The sequence below is a fragment of the Argiope bruennichi genome, chromosome 4 (assembly GCF_947563725.1).
Source record: "Argiope bruennichi chromosome 4, qqArgBrue1.1, whole genome shotgun sequence".
NCBI lineage: Eukaryota > Metazoa > Arthropoda > Arachnida > Araneae > Araneidae > Argiope > Argiope bruennichi.
The window spans coordinates 5,675,935-5,698,072 of record NC_079154.1 but is presented as its reverse complement, the minus strand read 5'-3'; the positions used below and the strand labels follow the sequence as shown (position 1 = coordinate 5,698,072).

The 22,138-nt window shown below is 29.0% G+C and overlaps 1 protein-coding gene across 10 annotated transcripts in view; it reads left to right on the top strand.

The window, feature by feature from the left end:
- Window positions 1–22,138, top strand: part of LOC129965741 (latrophilin Cirl-like) — a 716,323-nt gene that overhangs the window by 652,855 nt on the left and 41,330 nt on the right. For all 10 annotated transcript variants that reach the window (XM_056079881.1, XM_056079880.1, XM_056079878.1 and 7 more), the window contains one exon: window positions 1,201–1,310. In XM_056079881.1, the coding sequence (XP_055935856.1) occupies window positions 1,201–1,310 (110 nt within the window). The remainder of the gene's footprint in view (window positions 1–1,200; window positions 1,311–22,138) is intronic.

Genomic DNA, 22,138 nt, shown 5'->3' with positions numbered 1-22,138 from the left:
GTTAAAGCTTTTACTTGCATTTCAGCATTTCTAGGCGGATTACCAAGGAAATAGTTTCATTTGTTGAATAAATTTGCTTTAGAGGGAAAATGACAATTTGGGTCCATGACAGATTTTGCATTCATATTTTGTTCTTTAAAATTCATTTTCCTTGTAGTTAGGTGATTTGTTTTGTAGTATATACACTTCATATTTTTTTAATACTTTTAATCATCAATATTATGTCATCGTATGTAAATGAGTATGAGAAATATTAGAAAACTTAGTAAGCTTTTGTTAATTTTTACAAGATATAAAATACTGTTTATTGCATAACTAACGGTCATGCAAATATTAAAATCAAATCCATCATTGTTGAATGTATGATAATGAGAATTGATTAATCTATGAGAATTCAATGTATATACATCAATGTGAAATGCAAGCTTCAATACACTATTTGTTGTTAAAAATGATCCTTTTGGTTCAATAGCCATTTTCTTTTAAACTCCTGAATTCTGTTATTTGAGGTGTCATTCGACATTTTTTTTTCTTGGAGAGAAAATCATTGTGTTTAAGACGTGAAGTCGGATTCCTGAAAGAAATTTGCTCTGAGTTATGTTAATGTAATCACATTTATTGCAAAATATGAATTTCTTTCTATGTTTAGCCATTTTACTCTGATATTTGTCTGAATGTTAATTGAAAAGATTTTATCAATTTTTTAAAAACTTTTCCTGGCTTTCTTCTCTTTTCCCGGTTGTGACTTTGACTTGGATTGCAAAATTTTTTCTTCGAGTCTTCAATTTTTCAATAAGTTAAAAGCAGAAAAATGGCATATTTAGTATAAATGGAGAAATGACATGGCAGTAATAATAATGAGTTAAGTGCTTATTCTTAAAACGTTAATAAAAATTTCAAATCAGACATTTTAGATTGATTTCTTTTATTAATGTTAGAAATTTTTTTTTATTAATGTTGCAATTTTTTTTAATTAATATTAGATAAATTCTTGCCTTCATTTTCTTTCTCTATTCCGTTTGGAGCATATATGTAGCTTAAACATTTTCTTTTTACATTAGTTTTAACTTCAAAAAATGAGAAAGTGCACACAACGTTTTTTTCAAGCTACGAAAGAATTTACTTACAAATGAACGGAGAGTTACGTGAAATTTAATTACTTTATAAATTGTAATGATTTTTATTTTTTCCTTTTCATAGGATCAGCCATTGACCACTGACCATGAAACCTTGAGGATGATTGTATACATTGGCTGTGCTGTTACGATGGTTTTTTTACTCATCACTTTATTGGTTCTGCAGTTTATTAGGTAAGACAATAATAACTTGCTGAATATCCTGCTTATAATATCTAAAAATATGATAAATATTATTAGACTAACTGACATCTAACCAATGCTTCACAGTTGTTTAGTATAGATACTAATGTTACAATTACTAAATTAAAAATAGATTAAGAATAAACACCGTAAATTACTTCGAAAACCGGACTTTTGAAGGGATGCAAGGTGAATTTAGAACATGATTCAGACCCATAAAGTGGGTGTAACATTTCCTAACTGACAATTCACTTATGCTTTGACGTTTAGAAATATTGATACAATTAAATCGCTACATTTTTAATCTTTACAATTTAAATCTCTAATAATGTAATTATTTTCAAATTACCATTTGATAATGGCGAATAAAAATGAGCTTTCTGAGAATATTGAGCACTATCTTTCATTACATCAAAGTGGTTGTTAACAGAAATAACTTTTATTTATGCAGTGAAACAACATTTGCCAAATATTACTCTTAGAATAATTAGTGAGATATTTAAAGTTGATATAATGTTATGTTAATATGATGAGATAATTTGCCAAGTTATCAGTTATTTTACATTTAATAAAGGTTAAATTTATTATTTTTTTGTTAGAAAATTCAATCTTATTCATTCTACGTTTAAAAGAGTCTTGTAATCTTGAAAATACTCCTTATGCCCTCATTATTACTTTCTTCATATAATTGCATAATATAAATTTCTTTGATTATTTTATAGTTAACATTTTACTTTGTAAAGCATGCTATTAAATGTTTTGTTTTAATTCAGGAAAAACCATTTATGTCCCTAATTAATAACATATTGATTAAAAAATAATAAAGAAATTGCAAGAACATGTAGTGAAATAAAAGCGCGTGTTTCCAGACTTCTGAAGCAATTACAAGAGTATAATGGTAAGGTTTGAAGTATCACTTGCATAATTCTCCCCACCCCCAAAAATTATTTTGTCAAATTTATTATCCTTTATTTTTTAAAGAAACAAAATCTTTCGGTGTAGCTTGTTAATGAACTGTTTGATAATGATTTTACTCTTATACAAAATATGAGGTTTATGCCTAAATTATTAAATTTTAATATTTCAGAAATTTTAAAAATATATTATTAATGTATGCTCATTTCTACATTGAACACTATGATTTATGCTTTGATAGGGTTAATTTATTTTTCTTAGTTTTTTCCTTTTTTCCCCTTCTCTTTTATGTGTAGAAATGAAAATAGAGTAAAGCAACTTTAACTATTTTAAAATAATTAAGAAGATGTTTGACAATTTAAAGCTACGGATATTTGGAAAACGTTGACTTTTTAATTCAATACACAGTAAGGATATATGAGTAGAGGCATGTGCGTTCATTTCAGTCTTCATAGTCTGTTTACACAAGATATTTCAAAAGCTTTGGAAAGTGCAATGAAAATTTCTATCTGGTAAAAAAAATATCGAAATAAACGATCGGAAACGTAATAAATAAATAAAATTAATGAGACGAAAAAGACTAGGTAAAAAACATTGTGAAAGAAATTTCGAGCTGTGGGATCCATCCCATCAACAACCCCAACTCCCCAAAGGAGCGAAAGCTCTGAAAAGTGGTGAAAAATGTAGTAAACAAGCCGACAAGAAAAGTCCGAACCTGAAAATCGAAGAAAAAGGTGTGTTGGGAGATGGAAAATCGAACGCAAGAGCGGTTTAGAATTCTTTTTCTTCCTCTTTGATGAAGTATCCCGATTTCATGGGCAGCACCGGCGAATGGCCGCTCTTATTTGGTTTTAATCTTCTTTGCTCTCGAATGCTCTTCTCTGCAGTAAGGATTTGTGCCGCTGCAGTAAATGGTTTTGAAATATCACGTTATTAAAGTTCTCTTTCTTTAAAGTTCCCTTTAATATTTGAAACGAAAGGAACGGAGAGAGCGTTTGTTGTTTATTGAAGTTGGAGGGGTTTGCACCGATTCTGCCATTACCAACAATAACTGTAATTTATTATTTTAGATATCGAAAGAAAATGTTTTATCTTTTGCTTATATCAGCTTTGTCGATCTTTCATTTTATCAAAACTCGAAATGGTTGTTGCCTGTTAGAAATATATTTTTTCACTTAATGAAAATTTCAGCGTATATATTTTTTATAAGGTTAATTCGATTTCTTGAAATAAATTTTACATTTAAATAAATTATGATAATAAAATATGTATGTTTTTTTAAAAATATTGCTATTTACTGCCCGTTAATTCATCGTAGTAATCCTCTTAATTTTTACTGTCGTCATCTGATGAAATTTTTTTTTCTCTTCTTGTAATTAAATCAAGCTCTTGGAATTCAGTAAATATCATAAAATCAGCCTATTCATTAAAAAAGACTGAAATGACTCGTACGTGTATAAATATCTCTGATATCCTTTTTTTTCTTTTATTTTTTGGACGAAATACCAATCAATGTACCAGATAATTCGGTGTATCATTTGATTATGTAGCGAAGGGAATTTATGGATCAAGACAATGCGTATTTGTGCGATGGTTTAAAAACTGAACAACAATTCAATTCAATATTTTGTTATATTTTGTTCAATGGTTCAATATTTTGTTATAAATGGTTCTGGAAATATACCACCATGTGGGAAAGAGTTAAATGAAAAGCACCTTATGGTTGAAAGTATTTGAAATGTCACAATGAGGTAGAAAGAGATAAATAATATTAGATTTGCCTTCCAAATTCGTCTGATAAAGAAATTTTCTTGTTAAGCACAGAAAATGATCTAGTTCATGACTTAGTACAACATCCTAAAATTTAATCTTTTTCAAGTTATTTTCATTTAAGTCATTTATACGGTAAATTTAAGAGATTATTTGATTCTCCTCTGCATGTTTCAGCTGCTTCTTATCTGTTGATATGAACAGACTTCACTGCCCAATATTTCTACTTCTCACCAAAGAGAGCATTTGCTGATACACGAAAAAATGTCTATCACCTCATTCACAGTCTTGATCCCCCTCACACACTCGACTTCCTAACTGTCCAATTGTGTCCAACAAAACGAATCCTCCAAGTTGCCAACAATCAGGCAAACTTTTTCGCCCAACAGCAAGCCGCACACTCCAGCAATGCCTAACCATATTTTCTGGTGGCACCTTTTTCTTTCTGGCTGCCATAACTCAGTTGTCATTTTTCTGTCGATGCAAGCAAGCCCCAGTTAGGTGATTAAACACACTGTCAGAAGTAGCGAGGAGGAGGGTTCACCTAGGGACTCGCTGAGGCGTGTCCCCTTCCAATAAACACCTGGAGACAGGAGAGGGGTCCTTCCTACGCTTTTCTGGAAGCAACCATGCGGATGGGGTGGGCTTTTTCTTTTGCTTCCTGTTCCTTTCGTATTTGCTGCAGGGTGCAAAGGCAGAAAAAGTAGGCTAAGGCTTGTCATTTTTTTCGGTTTTTTATCTGATGTGTTGTAAATACACATTCCTCTTTTCTAAGAATATAGACTAGGACATTTTTGGGGCAATTTAATTGTTATTTTCATTTTTCATTCCTGAATTGTGTATAACTGACACCTCGTTTATCCAAATTACTTTTGAAGTCGCAAGCACGTCTTGTATTGCATTAGGGTGCTGTGAAACAGCGAAATGACTGAATTTTTTAAATGAGTAATTCATGTATCTTGTTATTAAGTAAAGATTGATAAACTGTCTTTAATTCTAAAAAAGTAATTTTTTTAAATAAATGATATAAGTGTAGCCTACAAGTAGGATTTATAATTTATTTTGCATACAAAGCTTTCAGAATTATATGCTAAATACATAATTATATAAAAAATAGGAACATATATTGTTTACTTAATCGTCAAATTCGTAATATGAAATGTTCGGAATAAATTAAAATAAATCTGCAATTTATTTCAACTTATAAATTAAAAAAAAAATTCTGTAACAATATTTATTTATTTATTAGAAACGTTTAAAAATATAATGTATGTTTTTTTAGTTATCCGTGTCTTATAAACAACTAAGAACTCATTAACATGAACTTTCAATATTTCACTATTATTTTTCAACCAATGTTATGATTAATAACAAACCATTTTTAGAAATTCAAAGTGATTTTTATAATTTGAATAAATGAATAATTCTTGAATTGTCTTTTTTTATTGAATTTTAAGCTTAATTAGCCTCGTACATTCCTTTTATAAGTGTTATAGCTCATTAATGAATCGATCGAGACTTCTTTTATCTGTTATAATAAAGTCCGAATTGTAGTTTATAGTTTGAATAAATTAAAAATTTTGCAGATATTTATTTTTTGTATTTTTTCTCTTAGATAAGTATGATCATTCGATTCGAACTTCAGTGATTCAACTGAAATATCTATGAACAAAGTCCGATCTGTTAAAAACAATCAAACGTGAAATTTCTAATTCTAGCTAATAAATAAATACATATTTATATTATAAATTATTACTATTCGTTCCATTTTAAATCCGATGAGACTTACGGCCAGTCTTCTCAAAATTTGGGAACTCATCTAACACTTCCTTTAGAAAGGTTCCAGAAGACGAGTGGTAAAGTAAAATAAGAAAGAAAAAGAAGGTGTAAAAAAAGGGGAGGAGGGGGTGGACGAAATATTAATAAAAGCGTCGCGGAGGAAAAAGTATACAATACCCTAAGCCTCTGGAGAGCAGTTTTTATACACGAGTCTATAAAGGCATATCATTCCTTCACAACCAATCCGAGGCTTCCACACACAAAAGACGCCCGAAAATTTATCGGGAGACTCTTCATTTTTATCGCATTTATTGTGATGGGGTGCGGGCAAGTTATTCCCATCAACTGCCGCCCGTGAAAACGAACGTTCGCCATTATTTAAAGTCCTACTGCGCTTTTTTTTTCTTTTGAAACCTCCTGCAGGTAACTTATTTCTATCGGATGCTGCGTGTAGTTGAATTATTCCCGTCACTGCGTTCTGATGTGGAAGAAAAATGGTGCAAGTCAGTGTTTGGAGACCTTGCTGCGTGCAGTCAGCTTAATACGAAACGGAAATATTAAAATACTAAATTAATATATTTAAAAAAAAATTCCATTTCCTTAAGTTTGTGCATTCTATAATGAAGATTTTGTTGCATAAAATATTCTTTAAGAAATAATAGATTTTTTTTTCTACTTTCTCGTATACGAAAAAATATTGTAAACATTAAAAAAAAAATTAAACTCTAGATTTTGACGAATCTGCTCGTTTTAGACCTCCCAAAGTTCGAAAAACGCATTTTTGGAATGTGTCCGTCCGTCTGTCTGTGACAAAGATAACTCAAAAACGCTTTGAGCTAGAGACAACTCAAAAATGCTTGAGCTATATTTAGTTTATTGTAGTGTACACGGCATGTGTAGATTTCTGTCTAGTCCATTCTGATGAATTCCGTCGAATATAAGTTTACACGATAGTTACAAAACGAAGAGAGAGTTGGATGGATAAAATTCGGGACACAGATTTCACATCTTATTGTAGACACTTATCAGAGTTTGAGCCAAATCTAACTAGAAGTTGAGTAAGTTTCTGTATTTTCAGAAACATGTAAAAGCAACGATTCAAAAATGCAACATCAAGTCATTAGAAGTTCTCAATATATCAAATGGGGTGTGTGCAATTGTAGTTTTGTGACAAATTTTGATTGTAATCAGTGGATCGGTTTTAATGTCGTTAAATAATACAGCACGTCGACGATATTCCAATTATTTTGATTGTTTCCTTAAAATAGATTAAAAATTTCTCTTGAAATATTTTCAAGAAGTCTTCAGATACTGAATTAAAAATAATAATAAATGAAATGCTTCATATTTATTGAATGAAATATTTGTAAATAATGTGCCTTTTTATGAAGCTTGGTGGTATTTTTTCCCCCTTTTATACGGCTAATTTTAACATAAACGCAAGAGCATGCAATTGTTATTTAAAAACGATGCACTAACGTAATTTTAAATTTATTTAACTTTTCTCAGTAACCTTAAGAAAATAAACTGAGTAAGAATTTAATCAAAGTAATGACATGGCTTATCATTAATTATATGCAGATTGTATATTTTCTCTGCTTTTGAAATTTTTAACTCTACAATCGAGTTCTTGTCCGGAAAAACAAAACAAATCAAATATATGCAACCGGTCATTTTCAGTGCCGCCTTTTGTACTACGCTCTGACTTACCCCATTTTATCTTTGACACCAGCTAGTGTGGTGCAGGTCTTTCTGATGTCAACAGTGTCAACCTTCAAGTATCATGTTTGGGTCGTTTTTCGAGTTTTTATCGAGAAATAGGCTCTATTTTATTTCAAATGGTCGGCTTTTCCCCTGTTTACCTTATCTCTAGTTTTTCTGGCGAATATCCGAACACAGTTAAAGTGCATTGACTCTTCGATAAATACAGCCAGTTAGTTTTCGGTTTTACTGACTACTGTCGAATTACTTCTTATTTTAAATGCAAATGACCACATATATCGCTAATATCCAAAACTCATGAGTCTCTAGAAACTTTTTTAAAAACTACTTAAGTTTATTTCTTTTGATAACTTTATTTTCCTTAGTTCGAAAAAATTATAATGTAACTGATTATTTTTTTAAAAAACTATAAACGATATTAGACGCACATGGCTATAGTCATGTTTTTTAGATTATATCTTATTTTTAGATATCAATTAAACAATAATTTTTAAACTGAACATTTTATTAATTCTGAACTTTCTTTCATAAGAACTTATCTGAATAAAATTTCTATGTTTAATAATTATAATATATATCCATTGACAGCTTATCTGCTTGATTATACGACAGTGTATTCTTTATTTTCATTTATATTTTAATATATAATTATTGAATGAAAATAATCTACTTACAGTTATCCTTTTTGGTAATTGGTTGACTTCTTTGTTTGTGTGTACGCATTTATGTATGCATAATTTTTTCTTTCATTTTATCTGTCGCCAAATTTAAGTCTTGTTAACGATGCAGTGCAAATATATTTTGTTGCTTTAATAAAACCCTTTTGGTAAGATGCTTCTTTAATGACCTTTCTTTAATCATGTTAATTCTATTGAAATACGTTTGCTGGCTTGTTTCCAATTCTTTTATGTACTCAAAATTGCTATTTATTTTTTATCGCATATCCTCTATTTTATTCGCCATGTGTTTGTAACCACATTCTTCTGCGCAAGATGGAAATGAGCAATTTTTGTTCAGTTTTTATGTGCTGAATAAAATGTTCTTAGATAAATTAATCAGTAAATTGGCTTGAAAGAAAATTATTTATTTATTTATTTAATTTTTATCCATTTTAATTATTTTTATACTTGCTCAGAATATACTTTTATTTCAGTTCAGATTCACATTTTATTTTCAAATCAGAAAATGATCTTTCAGTTAACTGGAGTTTAATTTACCTTAGTATTACTGTGTAGCATTATGCAAACGTTTGCAATGAACTTTTAAGATTGACTATTGCAATAAAACCAAAGAAATATAGTGAGTGTTAAAAGTAATTTAAAGTTCTCTTATTTTAAACTCTCATTTCTCTTATTTTACTATTTCTGTCGTAAAATATTTTGAATATTATATTAGATACTGAATAATGTTTTTGAATCGCCCATAACAAAATAACTATTAAAATTGAAATTTGAGTTTCTGATGTTACTAAATGGGCTTGCGATTTCGTAAGCCAATATATATATATATATATATATATATATATATATATATATATATATATATATATATATATAACAATTTAGTTTTCATTCATTGATTAATTGCAGTATATATAATTATACATAGTCGAACAGATTTGTACTTAATGCCTACTCGTATTTTGAATAGGCACTTTCAGTTGTCGAGCATCTCCCTGTAGTGAGCGTTTGATTGTCATTATAATAGTCATTTAGATTTAATTATCTCAGCTGATTCTGCCGATCTGATTCGAATCCACTGAGATATATCTCAGCAGTTTGAATCTGCATTTAATCTGCCCTCCCTCTTTACTCTTTCCCTTGAGTCGCTGTTATGCTGTATGAAAATTATCCTACAAGCGCCTATTTGAATAATATATCCTTTCTGAGAATGACCTGTAAAATGTGCCAGCATAATCATTTGAAGACCTTTGGTTATTACATATTAAAGGAATGTGAATGTGTTATGACATATTAATAAAAATTTCACACATTTTGTAAATCTTATTCCGTAAAATTTCTTTTATTTTCACAATACCATTAAGTAATTTAGGTATGTAGATTTATTTGTTGTAGTTAATATTTATTATATATGTAATGATATCTCTAAATCTAAATAAAATCCTAATTAATTTCCTAATTTTTACTTTAATTTAACCCGTTAACTTAATTCTAAAATGTTTTCTAATTTCCTATTCAATTCCACCTTTTTCTATTTAATGAATGCTGCACGAGCTCTGTAAAACTGCTGAAATCGGCGAGTTTCTACACTCCGAAAAGAAGGTTTAAAAAATCTGTCAAGCTAAACAAATTCTTTTAAATGATACCTATAATTCTCTTACCTAAATCGACACATATAAAGAAACCCCTTTCAGAATCTCATTGTATATAATCACCGTGGAAAAATATTTCTAGTTCTTTTCGCTCTTGTGTCGTGCTGTAGATTGACGTACCTCATCGCTTCTTGCTTATACATAAATTATACCTCCCGGAATGGAATAAATCGAAGTTAAAAAATTTCAAAGTGCCTTCACTACAAAATTGCTCAAAAAATTGTGTTTACATTATATATATATATATATATATATATATATATATATATATATATATATATATATATATATTATGATATCATTTACTTTAATTCTAGGGAATAAGTTCTGACACTGTGAAAAGTTAGGAGTTAATGCTATATCAGATTTGTCTATTGTTGCAAATAAAAGTAATATTTATCGTTTTGATTTTATTCAAAACTATTAAAATATTCAGTTAATACCTCATTCCTTGTTATCCCATATGTATGTCGATTTTTTTTTATTATTATTATTAAAACGATTTGATTTAAGAGACTCGTTTTAATTCGAAATTTTTACACATTTAGGAGATTCTAAATTTTTTTTAAATACAAATATCGGAGAAAATATTATTTGAAATCATAATTCCATTTCAAATTTTTTTAAAAAAATCAATCAAGCTCTAGTAAAATTTTAAAACTCCATGCTTTTGTTTTAATTATTTTTGTAATTTTTTTTCTCACAAAGCATATAAATTATTTTAAATTATTAGGACTTCTTACAATACTCAATGCGAATGAAAGTAAGCATTAGTAAGTTTATTTTTAAATAAAAATCTTGCAAATCTTATTTTTATTTTTCCCATTAATTTTTACAATGTAGTGTCCCATTCTGTGTATGAAAGCCTGGCAGTTTATCGAACCACAATTATCTACTAAATCTACTTATTCGACTGTCATCCATTTTTTACGGAAATACTTTTTTAAAATTTTATTTCCCCTGAAATGTTTCCAATGATTTCCTTTCACGGAAAGATAATATCACACCACAAAAATCCATTGAGCATTTTTCTTCCGTAACTGTATTGTTCCACGATATTATATTTGTTGTTTCATGCCTGGAGGGATATCCAGATTCGTATAGCAATGTGATTTTACTTAAAATTATTTTAAGCAGCGATGAAAGAAAAAAATCCAGTGTCATTGGATGCATTCAAGATCTCATAATTTCTTTTCTTTTTCTTATTTTTTTGCAACATTCTCGCACCTTAAAAATGTTATTTCTTCTCTCCTGTTTAACTTATGAAATATATTTTATGGTCTTAATATTCTCCCTTTTTAAAGTACCGCATTTATATGGATTGTGGAAATTCAATCCGATGATACATTTTTCAAGATTGCCTGCTGTAAGATTTGGTTTTATTTAATGTTTTATTTTATGTTCTTTCTAAGAGCCCATTGTGGACTTATTTTTTTTCGAGGCACATCAAATGGTTATGAATCAATAATAAAAATGCCATTGTTTGAAAAACCGATTTTTTTTTTGTTTTATTTCAGTTTTTTCTGGGATATTTTGTATTTAAGCTTTATGCTTTGACTTTCAATGTTGCTTTTTGGTTAATCGGTTATTTTTAAAAATTATTATAAAAATTTTCAAAAATGAATTCGATTTTAATATTCTACAACAAATCAGTATTCTGTTGAAACGAATTCGTATTTTAGTTTGTGTAGTTTAATATTAAAAAAAAACCTACGACTAATTGACTATTTTCTTATGCATGAACTTACTAATTTACTATTCTTATGCATGAACTTACTAATTTACTATTCTTATGCATGAACTTACTAATTTACTATTCTTATGCATGAAAGAACATTTAATGATTCATGAAAAAATGGAAAAATAATGTACTAGAATATAAGTGAATGAAGCAGAAATGTATTTTGATGAATTACGATGATGATAGGTGTGTGTCAAAAGTGCTGTTAAGCCGGTAAAAAGCTCATAATTAAATTTTTGAAAAAAGAATTTAAGTAGCTATCAAAGGACTAGCTTTTCTTAAAAACTTTCATACGCGTGTGTACTAGATGCAAAAGAATCTAAAGACAGCCAAAGGAAAATAAATAAATAAAGGGGCAGGCATCAAAAGAAAAAGTGGAGAAGGTTTAAATGGCTCAAGCAGAAGACCCTACATAATAATACACAGTAACAGTATCAGTGAAACATAATTAGTAAATAATAAAATTTACCAAAACTAGGCAGTTTAGACTTCAAAAACAGAAAAAAAAAATGAAGCAAAGTGAAACATATAAATGAAAAAATAAATTGGAAAAATAAATATATACATTGGCTCAGTCTAAGGTAGAGTCCATGATCAGGAAAAAAAGGCTTGATAAGATGTTGTTTTTGCTTTTTTTTCTTATACTCACAAGATACTGTCCACTTTTAACAGTGCTTGGCTTTCTCTATGCATACTTTGAAAGGCTCAGGCAATGGCAGAGTCCTATTTAAAGTTTACAATAAAAAAATCCCTTTTTTTTCACTTTGTAGTAAAATAACATATAGCTCCAAAAGTCATTTTCCCTTTGTTTATTGTAAATTAACATATGGAGTCCAAAATAAGAAAGATTAGTCCAGATAGGAGACAAACTAGGATAAATTACTATTCCATTTTGAAAATCCTGCTTTCATTGTGGTACAGGGAATCCAAGATAGTTTGAGCTTCTAAAGTCAATTTTTTATTTGATAGAAAAGCAGAAATGTAAGGGATTAAATATTCTTAACGTCACTTTTACATTTTTATTAATCACGTTGACACTCTGCTTCTTCTACCATCTAAAACTTAATTAACAACTTCTGTATCCTTATATTTTCGGAAATAAAATTACGGAATGGCTTTTAAATCTGTGAATATACGATTTAAAAAATATATAAAATTTATCTGTCACTATCAGAAGAAAAGAAGCATTCATATGAAGAGAGGAAGATTTGTATTAAAAAGTAAAGAAAAAAATAAATAGAAAGAAAACGGGTTGAATGATTTTTTTTCCTCCCTCCCAGGGACTATTTGCTGGACCTTTTTCTAACTCAAGAGGATGAATAAATATTTCAGTTCCCTCGAGCAAGAACTTTTAACGACAAAAATTCATTCTTCCGTCAGATTTATCGAAAACGCGAAAGGGAAAGGGGGAAGGGGCAGTGAAGAAGGAAAATTGTAAACATTTTTGGAGCAATTTTACAGAGTTCAAATATGTTTTGCGTCCTCCTTCAAGCGCGCTTTCTTGCAAATCTTTGCAACGAAAGAAAGTTTCCTTAACTTCAACTGCAGACGACTAGAAAATTGGGAAAGGGGTTGATCAAAGTTGAAACGAGGAATGTAAACAGATGTAAATGTTAGAAAATGTTTTCAGTTTTTTTTTTTTTTTTCGTTGAAAAAGATTTAGATTTTTATTTTTTTTTAAATCCTTTATTTCTTTATTTTTTTCACTAAGCTACAGTATTTCATAGTTATTTTTTTACATCTGGAAAATGTTGCATTCATTGGGCATTTCCATTCCGTATATTTGTAAAATCTAAATCCTGGTAACTCCCACAAATAGTTTAATGCATATTTTAAATATATGAAAAACATTTTTACAGATGAAAATGCCATTTTCAGGGGAGATTAGAAATAGTCGTAAAAAAATGATGATTTTGTCTTAATAATTAGGTATTTCATATGCACGCACACACACACAAAAACACGCACGCATGAGCGACAATTTTTTACTACTCGTAATTCTTTTTCTGTGTCGATTCGTATAATTTTTAATTATTCGGAACTAAACCTTTCCACTTTTCAAAATATATAGCTATTGGCTGAACTGTCTGGCGAATGGATTCTAGTAGAGATAGCCAATAGAATATGCAACTATCGTCTTTAATCCAAAATTTAACTCTACTGCTTTCAGACACAGATTTAAAAAAAGGCAAGACTCATCGTCTTCTCTTTAGTAATTTAATAATACATACCTGAAGATGAAACTAAATTAATTGTGAATTTAACGTTATAATTAAATTAACAGACTAAATAATGTTGTGTAAACACATCTAGACAATATAATTTTCAAATGATAAATGCTTGAAATAATTATTAATTCTGCTTATCCTATGCAATATAGCTCTTTCGTATTTCGGGAACATAATATTGTTAGCTAATTAAGCCATTTTATATAAGAAAGTTTTTGCGTTAAATTCGTTGAAGATTTCTCTTCTGTAATGAAGTTAGCCGAGTAAATGGCTTTATACGAATGTGAATCCGCAATTTAATGTGTTCAGTTGAGAAAGTTCTTTATGTGTGTGTCGTATTCCAATTGTCTTCAAGAACTTTTTCTTATTAATATTATTTGACTGATTAAATGCTTTGTTTGAAACCTTAAAGACAGTCATTGTGATATATCTTTCATTGGAAATGATTAAATAGAATAGTTTTAATTGTTCTGAAGAAGCCGTGTTTTATTAATAAGACAGCATGCTATATACTCTTCTCAGTAATGTTACTAAGTTATAATACAGGAATTCGTAGTCATTTGTAATAGATAAGCTTCTTAACATTTTTGAGAGATTTTATCTGGTATCTTTTAATTTATTGAATGCATGTAAACATAAATGAGATATTGATTTTAAAAGCATTTGATTTCGAAGATATAGATTTAATAAAAGATATAATAAAACAAAAAGTACCATATAAATGTTATAATTTCTAAAGTAAAGTAATATTTGAGGCGTTATTTCAGAGTCACTTATACATTATTAGTTTTCACGACTTTATTTGTATTATAAATGAAAAAAAAAAAATGAAACTGTGTACTTTTTTCCTACTCATTTCCTGATGTGCCAGAACTCGAACTTTTTGTAGAGTTATATGTTCCCAAAGATATTACAATGTATATTCTATAAAATTTGTTTCCAAGATTTTATCAGTAATCAATATCTGTACTTTATTGAACTTTGATTTAAATAACAATAAAATAATAGAAATAAAAATTTAATAAAGGATGCTTTTAGGAAGAATGTTGGAAGTGACTTTTGTCAAAAATCGCTAAGTCAGAGCAAAAAATCGTATGATTATAATTGACTGAAAACAATATGAAATGAAACTAAGCCAAAACTGATATCATATATTAGGAAATTTCGAAGCTTGCATAAAAATTTAACATATCTTTAATGAATTATTAAGTAAATTATTATAATATTGAAATGAAATAAATGTATTGTTAATGTCATTCAATTTTCAATGACGTCATAATTTTATCAACGAATCCAATCAATCTGGCTTTTGTCTTCATTTTCAATTTTTTTTTAGAAAATTATTTTGTACAATTTAGTGCTCCAATAAAAACGAATCAAGAAATGATGAATAAATATTGTTTTTAGCTAAGTTTCACTCATTTTTCGCTCAGCACTTGCTATCTATCTTTCACGATTGTGAGAATAAGAGAACATTTTAGAATTTAATTAATATGGGTAAAATTAAGATAAAAACTAGGAAATTAAATAGGATTTAATTTAGATTAGGCGATATCATTATATATATATATATAATATAATGTTGTTTTTATAAAATATTCATATTATTTTGTTTCGCCAGAATTTAAATTTTTTTTAAAATTTCATAGGATTTATAGTGATTATTTTTTTCAAATGTAAATCTGGGAAGAAAAACCACTAACTAAATTGCATCGTTTTTTTGGAAATCTCGCGACAGAAAAACCATTTTTTTTCCCTTTTTCTTTTACTCCTTAACTTTTCTTGTTCCAGTCTGTGCTTCAGACTTGCGCGCGCATGTTTTGCGAAGGAACATCTCTGTCTGCAGCAGTGTCACATCTGCATAAAGATCCACACCATTTTCTTTTTAGTTCTATACCTTTTAAAGAACCCACTTTTTTTATATTCTTATTTTTACCATTCTATTTTTTGAATGACATTGAAAGGGGGTGGGCGGAAAAAGAACCAAGCAAAACATACAGTAGAAAAGGAAAAAAAAAAGTAAGAAAAAGAAAGAAATACCACCCTAAAGAACTTTTGAGCGCGAACTAAGTGCTTCAATTTGATAGAAAGCGCTAGGTAAAATAGCTAGGGCGGGGTTCACCCGGGAGGTAGGGGGTAGGGATGGAAATTTAGTTTAAAAAAGATTTCCATTTCGTATTTTTAATGGAGAATGCTTAAGTGATTAAAAAAGAAGACGGAACGCAACTAAAGTGGAGGTTGAAGGACAGGGAAGGGGGTGGGGTTAAAAATAAAATAATAATTTAGATAAGCGAAGTTCAAAGCTGAATAGAAACGCGGACTTATTGTTTTTCCGTAACACAAAAGTATGTTTCGGGTACAATAAAAAGGCTAGAAAAGGAGATGAGGGAAATTGGAGTAAAAGGAATGGTTTTTCTTTTATTTTTTTTACTCATTTTTGTATTTTTTTAAATTTTTAATTCAAGAGAAAAGGGAACGCAGCTATGGCAAAATAATTATTGTTAAAGGTATTTGAATGCTGAAGGAGAGGACATTGTGCTGTAGAATTCAGATAAACGGACCTAATTAACCTTGTTCGTTATGAGATTTTCAAATCCTTTGAATTAAAAAAAAAAGGAGTGTAATAATTTTGGGAGAATTGTTTTTACAAATTTATTCATGTTTCTTTTTTTTAAGGTCTGTTTTGAAAAATATAATAGTAATAATATATATTTTTATATTTTATACAGTGATAATAAAAATAATTATATATAAATTTAACTGAAAAAAAATGCTATTTGAAATAAATGTCTGGCTACTTAACCTGATCAAAAAGTTTTTAGCAGCTCATTTTTTTTAATAATAAATAGCTAGAAACATTGTGACAGAGTCTAAAAAGTAAGTGATTTATTTAGAAAATTCTATTTTTTTTTTTTTTTTAATCATATAAGACTTAGAATTGTTTAAATGCTTAGGAAGTTATATTCAAAAATTTTGTTTTATATATATGTTTTGTATTTAATGCGTTCTGATAATAATTAGTTCTAATTTAGAATGTTTATAAATAAAAGTGGAAAAGATGCTTTGCCTTTTCTTATCATAATGAACTTGCCGAACCATTATCAATAGCCATTTATAAAATATTGATTCGCAGAATAATTAGTGGAATGTTTTTATACTCTTGCAATATATGAAATAAATATCAGATTTTCAAAATTGTTCGCAATTTTAATATGCATTATTGGAACAATTCAGTAGAGGGATTAAAATTGGTTTTTTTAGCAATATCTTAATATGCCATTACGAGTGATTTTTTTTCTTTTACTATTTTTAAAGGAGCTGCTTAGTATTAATCCTTCAAAAGGCTATTTTTTTCTAGTCATGGTATATTAAAATATTTTTAGGATTGAAATTAACTTTAAAAAAAGTTATTCATTTAGCTTATTAGAAAGATTTAATTTGATTGATTGATTAATTTGGTAAATTAATAATTAAGTAACATATCAAAATATACCATTTTCTATGAGATACGGAACTGAAACACGTGATTTTCTGTCTTACATAAAAACTTGTGCTAGCCTACATAACTTCATATAAAGATTGATGAATTTGGTGGGAAGCTTACTTCCCATGGGCCTAGAAAGGGTTAAAATCGAATGAAATGTTAATGAAATAGAGGAAGAGGGTGGGTTTTGGCAAGTATGCAATAAATTGATAAATCTCTGTTATTATTGAAACCAATGTGCGGATGCATTTCTAAAGAATATATCATACCAAAAAAAACAAAAAACAATCAAATATGATATCTATGATATTATTTTTATTTATTATATCGAAATTTATATTTGCATTTAATAAATATCTATTATAATTTACTAAACATCTAGTTTAGAATTTTTTAACTTTTTTTCAGTTAAATCTTCCCTTCTATGAACTATAGTTTTTTTCGCGAAATTCAGGATATATGTTTTTTAGTCGAGTCTTCCTTTCTATGGACTACAGATTTTCCCGCGAAATTTAGGATTAATGTTTGTTTTTTTAGTTAAGTTTTCCCTTCTATGAACTACATTTTTTTTCGCGGAATTTAGAATATGTTTTTTTTTTTTTTTTTTGTTACGTTTCCCCTTCCATGAACTACAGTTTTTTTTCGCTAAGTTTGAATATGTTTTTTCTTTTGAGTCTTCCCTTCTATGCACTAAAGTTTTTTCGCGAACTTAAGGATATATGTAAGTAGTAAAACAAGATAAGGATATGAAAAAAATAATGAGCTATGCAGAGAAAAGAATTTAATTAAAGAAATTGCCTTTGGAATAGGCATCTATAATTTATAACATGGTTTGAAGTATAAAAAAAATTACTCCCAATTTGCCTTTTATTTAAAAGCATAATACATTCAGTGCTTTCCATGCGAAATCTAGAATCATTCGGGACCATGGTTTCAGTCACCATTGAAATCCAACTTGGGGCTGCAAAAGTCTAACGCCGCTATTGCAGAAAACGAGAAACTTAGTCTAAAATAATGCCTTTTCTAGAAACCGAATTTCTCTTGTCTTTGTTATATCCATTCCCAGAGAGAGCCGAGGTTTTCCCGGCCATTTTCCTGTCTCCTCTCTCGTTACAAATGACGACTGCCGCTGTGGAAAGAACTTTTCGGAGCAGTTTCGTTGTCCCGTGCGTTAAATTCCTATAAATCCCTGCTGAGTAAAAAGTTAAAAAAGTGAAGCTAGACTAAAGGTAAAGTCTAACTGTAATCTTAGAGAGAAACTATACCCATGGGGGTGGAATCGTAACTGCTGGGAGGATAAGGTGGCGGTTGGGGGTGGCAGACGTGCCATCAGCACCATCGATAACTTCTACTGCCAGCAATCGGCTTCGAAATCTCCCCCTAATGGCAGACGATGAATATTTAAGCCCTTGTCTTTTGCCGACGATATTTGTACGTCTTCACTGTAACCGAGCGCTATTATTCTTTGTTAAAGAACACGTTAGTTTCGGCAAAACGTCAGGTGGGGTTTTACAGTTAAAGTCGGAAGATATATTTTTTCGAACGAGTTTTCTTCTCTTTCTCTTTTTGATGTTTTTTATGTCAATTTTTTCTGAGGTTTAAATATTGTAACCATTATGGAAATGATTCAATGCGCACGTAGTTTTAAGATCCTATTTGATGCAGATCTTTTTCGCTCTGAGATAAAATTCTAATTTTCAAACATTTGGTGATGTTTTTTTAATATCTCTAGTTAGAAAATTCAAAACCAAAAGTTATTCTTTATCGGTATTGTGCAAAAGTGCCTTGGAATTTAAAATAACTCATATTGAAAAACAAAAATTTCGGCTGAATACCTTTAAAATAATTTTTGGTTATTTCGTTTATTGTGCACACATTCTAAATCGGTGTTTTAAATCAAAAATAAAGTTTCAGCTGAAGACAGTATATTAATTATATATTACAACTGTTCTCACTAGTTATATAATTTTATGGAACTAAAAAATTTTCTTTTAAAATACTTTTTTATTATAAATATTAATTCACATTCATTTGTTTTCCTAAATAGTGAAATAGCATCATTAAGTGAAGCATTCCTAATAGTGAATGGCATGTTTTCCGCTCAAAATTTTTGATTTAATTTTTAAATATTTCTATATAAAATAACATATAAGATGTATCATAGTCCATATGCAACTGTATGATTCTGCTAGAAATAGCATTTAAGTAATTTATTCTGATTAGTAAACTTATGAAGACAATTTTAAAAACTTTCTTGTAATGAATCGTTTGTGAAACATTTATTTGTATTTCTTTAATGAATATAATCCTTTATTTTATACTACGATTAGAATTTAACAATCAAGTGCTACATCATCTTTTATATTGCGATAGACCGTATTATTTACTCTGACTATAAAGAATTTACATAGAATGTGAAATGATATATCATGATGGGCGTATGCAATATTGTTTAATATGCCACCTCAGATGTCGTCTTCGTCATCTGACCGTGGTTCAAAATGACGAGTTCCGTCCCAAAATAGCCCTAGTGTTTCTTTAAAACGGGGCGTTAATATAAATAAACTAAATTAATCTTCTAGTATACAATTTCATCGAAATTTTAGAACATTAACCTTTTTTTTCCTCTCTCCCTTTTGATATGTAGCAGTACAAAAAACTTTTTGGAGGAACATTCTAACCTGATAAAGAAGAATCATCTCCTGTTTCCGCTATTAATCCCATCCTTAAAGAGACGATCTTCTTCCTGGTCAAAATAACTTTTTTTTTCTCTCCCTTTTGATATTTAGCAGTACAAATGACTTTTTGGAGGGACATTCTAACCTGATAAAGGAGATTCATCTCATGTTTTTGACTATTATTCCCATCCTTAAAAAGATAATCTTCCTGGTCACAATTTCATCCGAAATTCGCAATCTTCACACGTTCCTGGGAAACACTTCCTTTCCAATCAAACTACAGCGATTAGAAGGAGCGCCCGTTGTTACATTCTTCCCACGCAATTAGACCCAACAAATTGCCCCCCCCCCTTCCACCTACTTGTCACCTATACCCCTGTCGCGTTCTTGCCGAACAATTACACCAGAAATGTTACTTTTAATCTCCCTCTCTCACTTTGCGCAAGAAGGCGAGTTAATTGACCACGAAAATGTTCTGGAGATTTTTGGGGGATGGTAAAACCTCTGCTGAGGGTCCCGCAAGGAATTCTCGCCGAGATGAAGAGGTTTGTCTCGAAGGGGTCATGAATCAGGGGTGCAATGGGGCCTGGGATGAAAAGTGAGAAGAGTAAGAAACGTTGGTTGTGTTAGAAGGTACGTGGAGTGATTATGGATCTGTTTATGTCCATTTTCGGCCAAGACGTGCGATGTTAGGAAATTAATTTCGGGAGGAACCTATTTTGTGAAGGCCATTAAAGCGTTCTGTAAGTGGAATTATAATGATTTCGTTCATTGTGATGTGGGGTTTTATTTGTTTTATCGCACTTTTGGTAATGCGGGAACATGCTATGGTTAAAATGAGGCACATGGAATTTATGGTAGTTTTAGATGCCTCGTTGTTAGCGGGTTAGTGTACATAGGCTATAATAATATACGGTGTAACTTTCATTAGCTCATTCATCAATATCTTATTCATATGCAGATATTTATATTTTCAACATTAATTAGAATCCCCCATTTTTAGAGGCTCTCATTTAACTTATTTCCTGTTTGAAGACCGGAAATTTGCAATCGATTGTAACGCATTTTTGATGTACTAGAGTTCTGAAATTTTGCATAGTGATGTCTTCCTTATGACAGAAAAGAATTTTAATATTTTGATAACTCAAACAAATTACCAAGAATTTTCTAACAACTATTTAATTTACATTTAATTTTGATTTTGGATGAAAATCGCCCTGTAGTAATAGATGTCAAAAAATAATTATTTATTATAATGAATTATGAGCTATATTAAAGATTGTCAATAAAAAACTTCTGATTATATGCTTTAATTAGACTTCTATATTTTAATAATAATTTTATTTCTTGCTATATTTTAGTAATTAATTTATGCTAAATATTTTTTTTATTTCATCTTATTTTTATTGCATTCATATATTAAAAGTATTATTTCTAGAGGAAAAATGCAAAAACTGGTAACAACGGTGATAAAAATATATTTACAGACACTATTTCCTTTTGAAATGTACTCTAAAAAAATAAGAAACTATGATCATAAAAACATCCAAAATGTTATTCTGACGAAACTTGTCAGACAACTGTAATTTCTTAATGCTGATGTAACTTAAGAATCTCGTAATGGAGTAAGAGTTTGTTTATTTATTTTTTATTATTGTTGAAGTAAAAAGCTGATAGTTTGGGAAATTGCCATTATAAAGAATAGTACTGAATACATTTGATCTTATCTGTATTATCTGATTTTGCTTTTCTTGTTCTAATTGTGAACTTTTCAAAAATGTTTGTATTTTAATTTTTTAAATCTAGTTTCAATATACAATAATGGAAATAAAAAGAGATTAATTATAAAAATAACTGATATTTAATATTAAAAATTCAAAAACAGTGAAAGAAAAATGTGAAAGATTTCAAAATATAATTCTAACTAGATATATATTACTAAAAATAATAATAACGTTGGAAAATTTTAATTTTTGTGCAAGATAAATACAAACTTTTTTTTCTTATCCCCTTTCTTTTAAAATATCTCTAAAAATTTAAAACATTAAAAATATTAAAAAAACTGTTTTGCTTAAAATACATTAAAAGTTTTATAATTTGTGGCCTGTAATTAAATTTTTAAACAACTTTTTCAAACCGTAAAATGAAAAACATTTTTCTCCGAAAATTC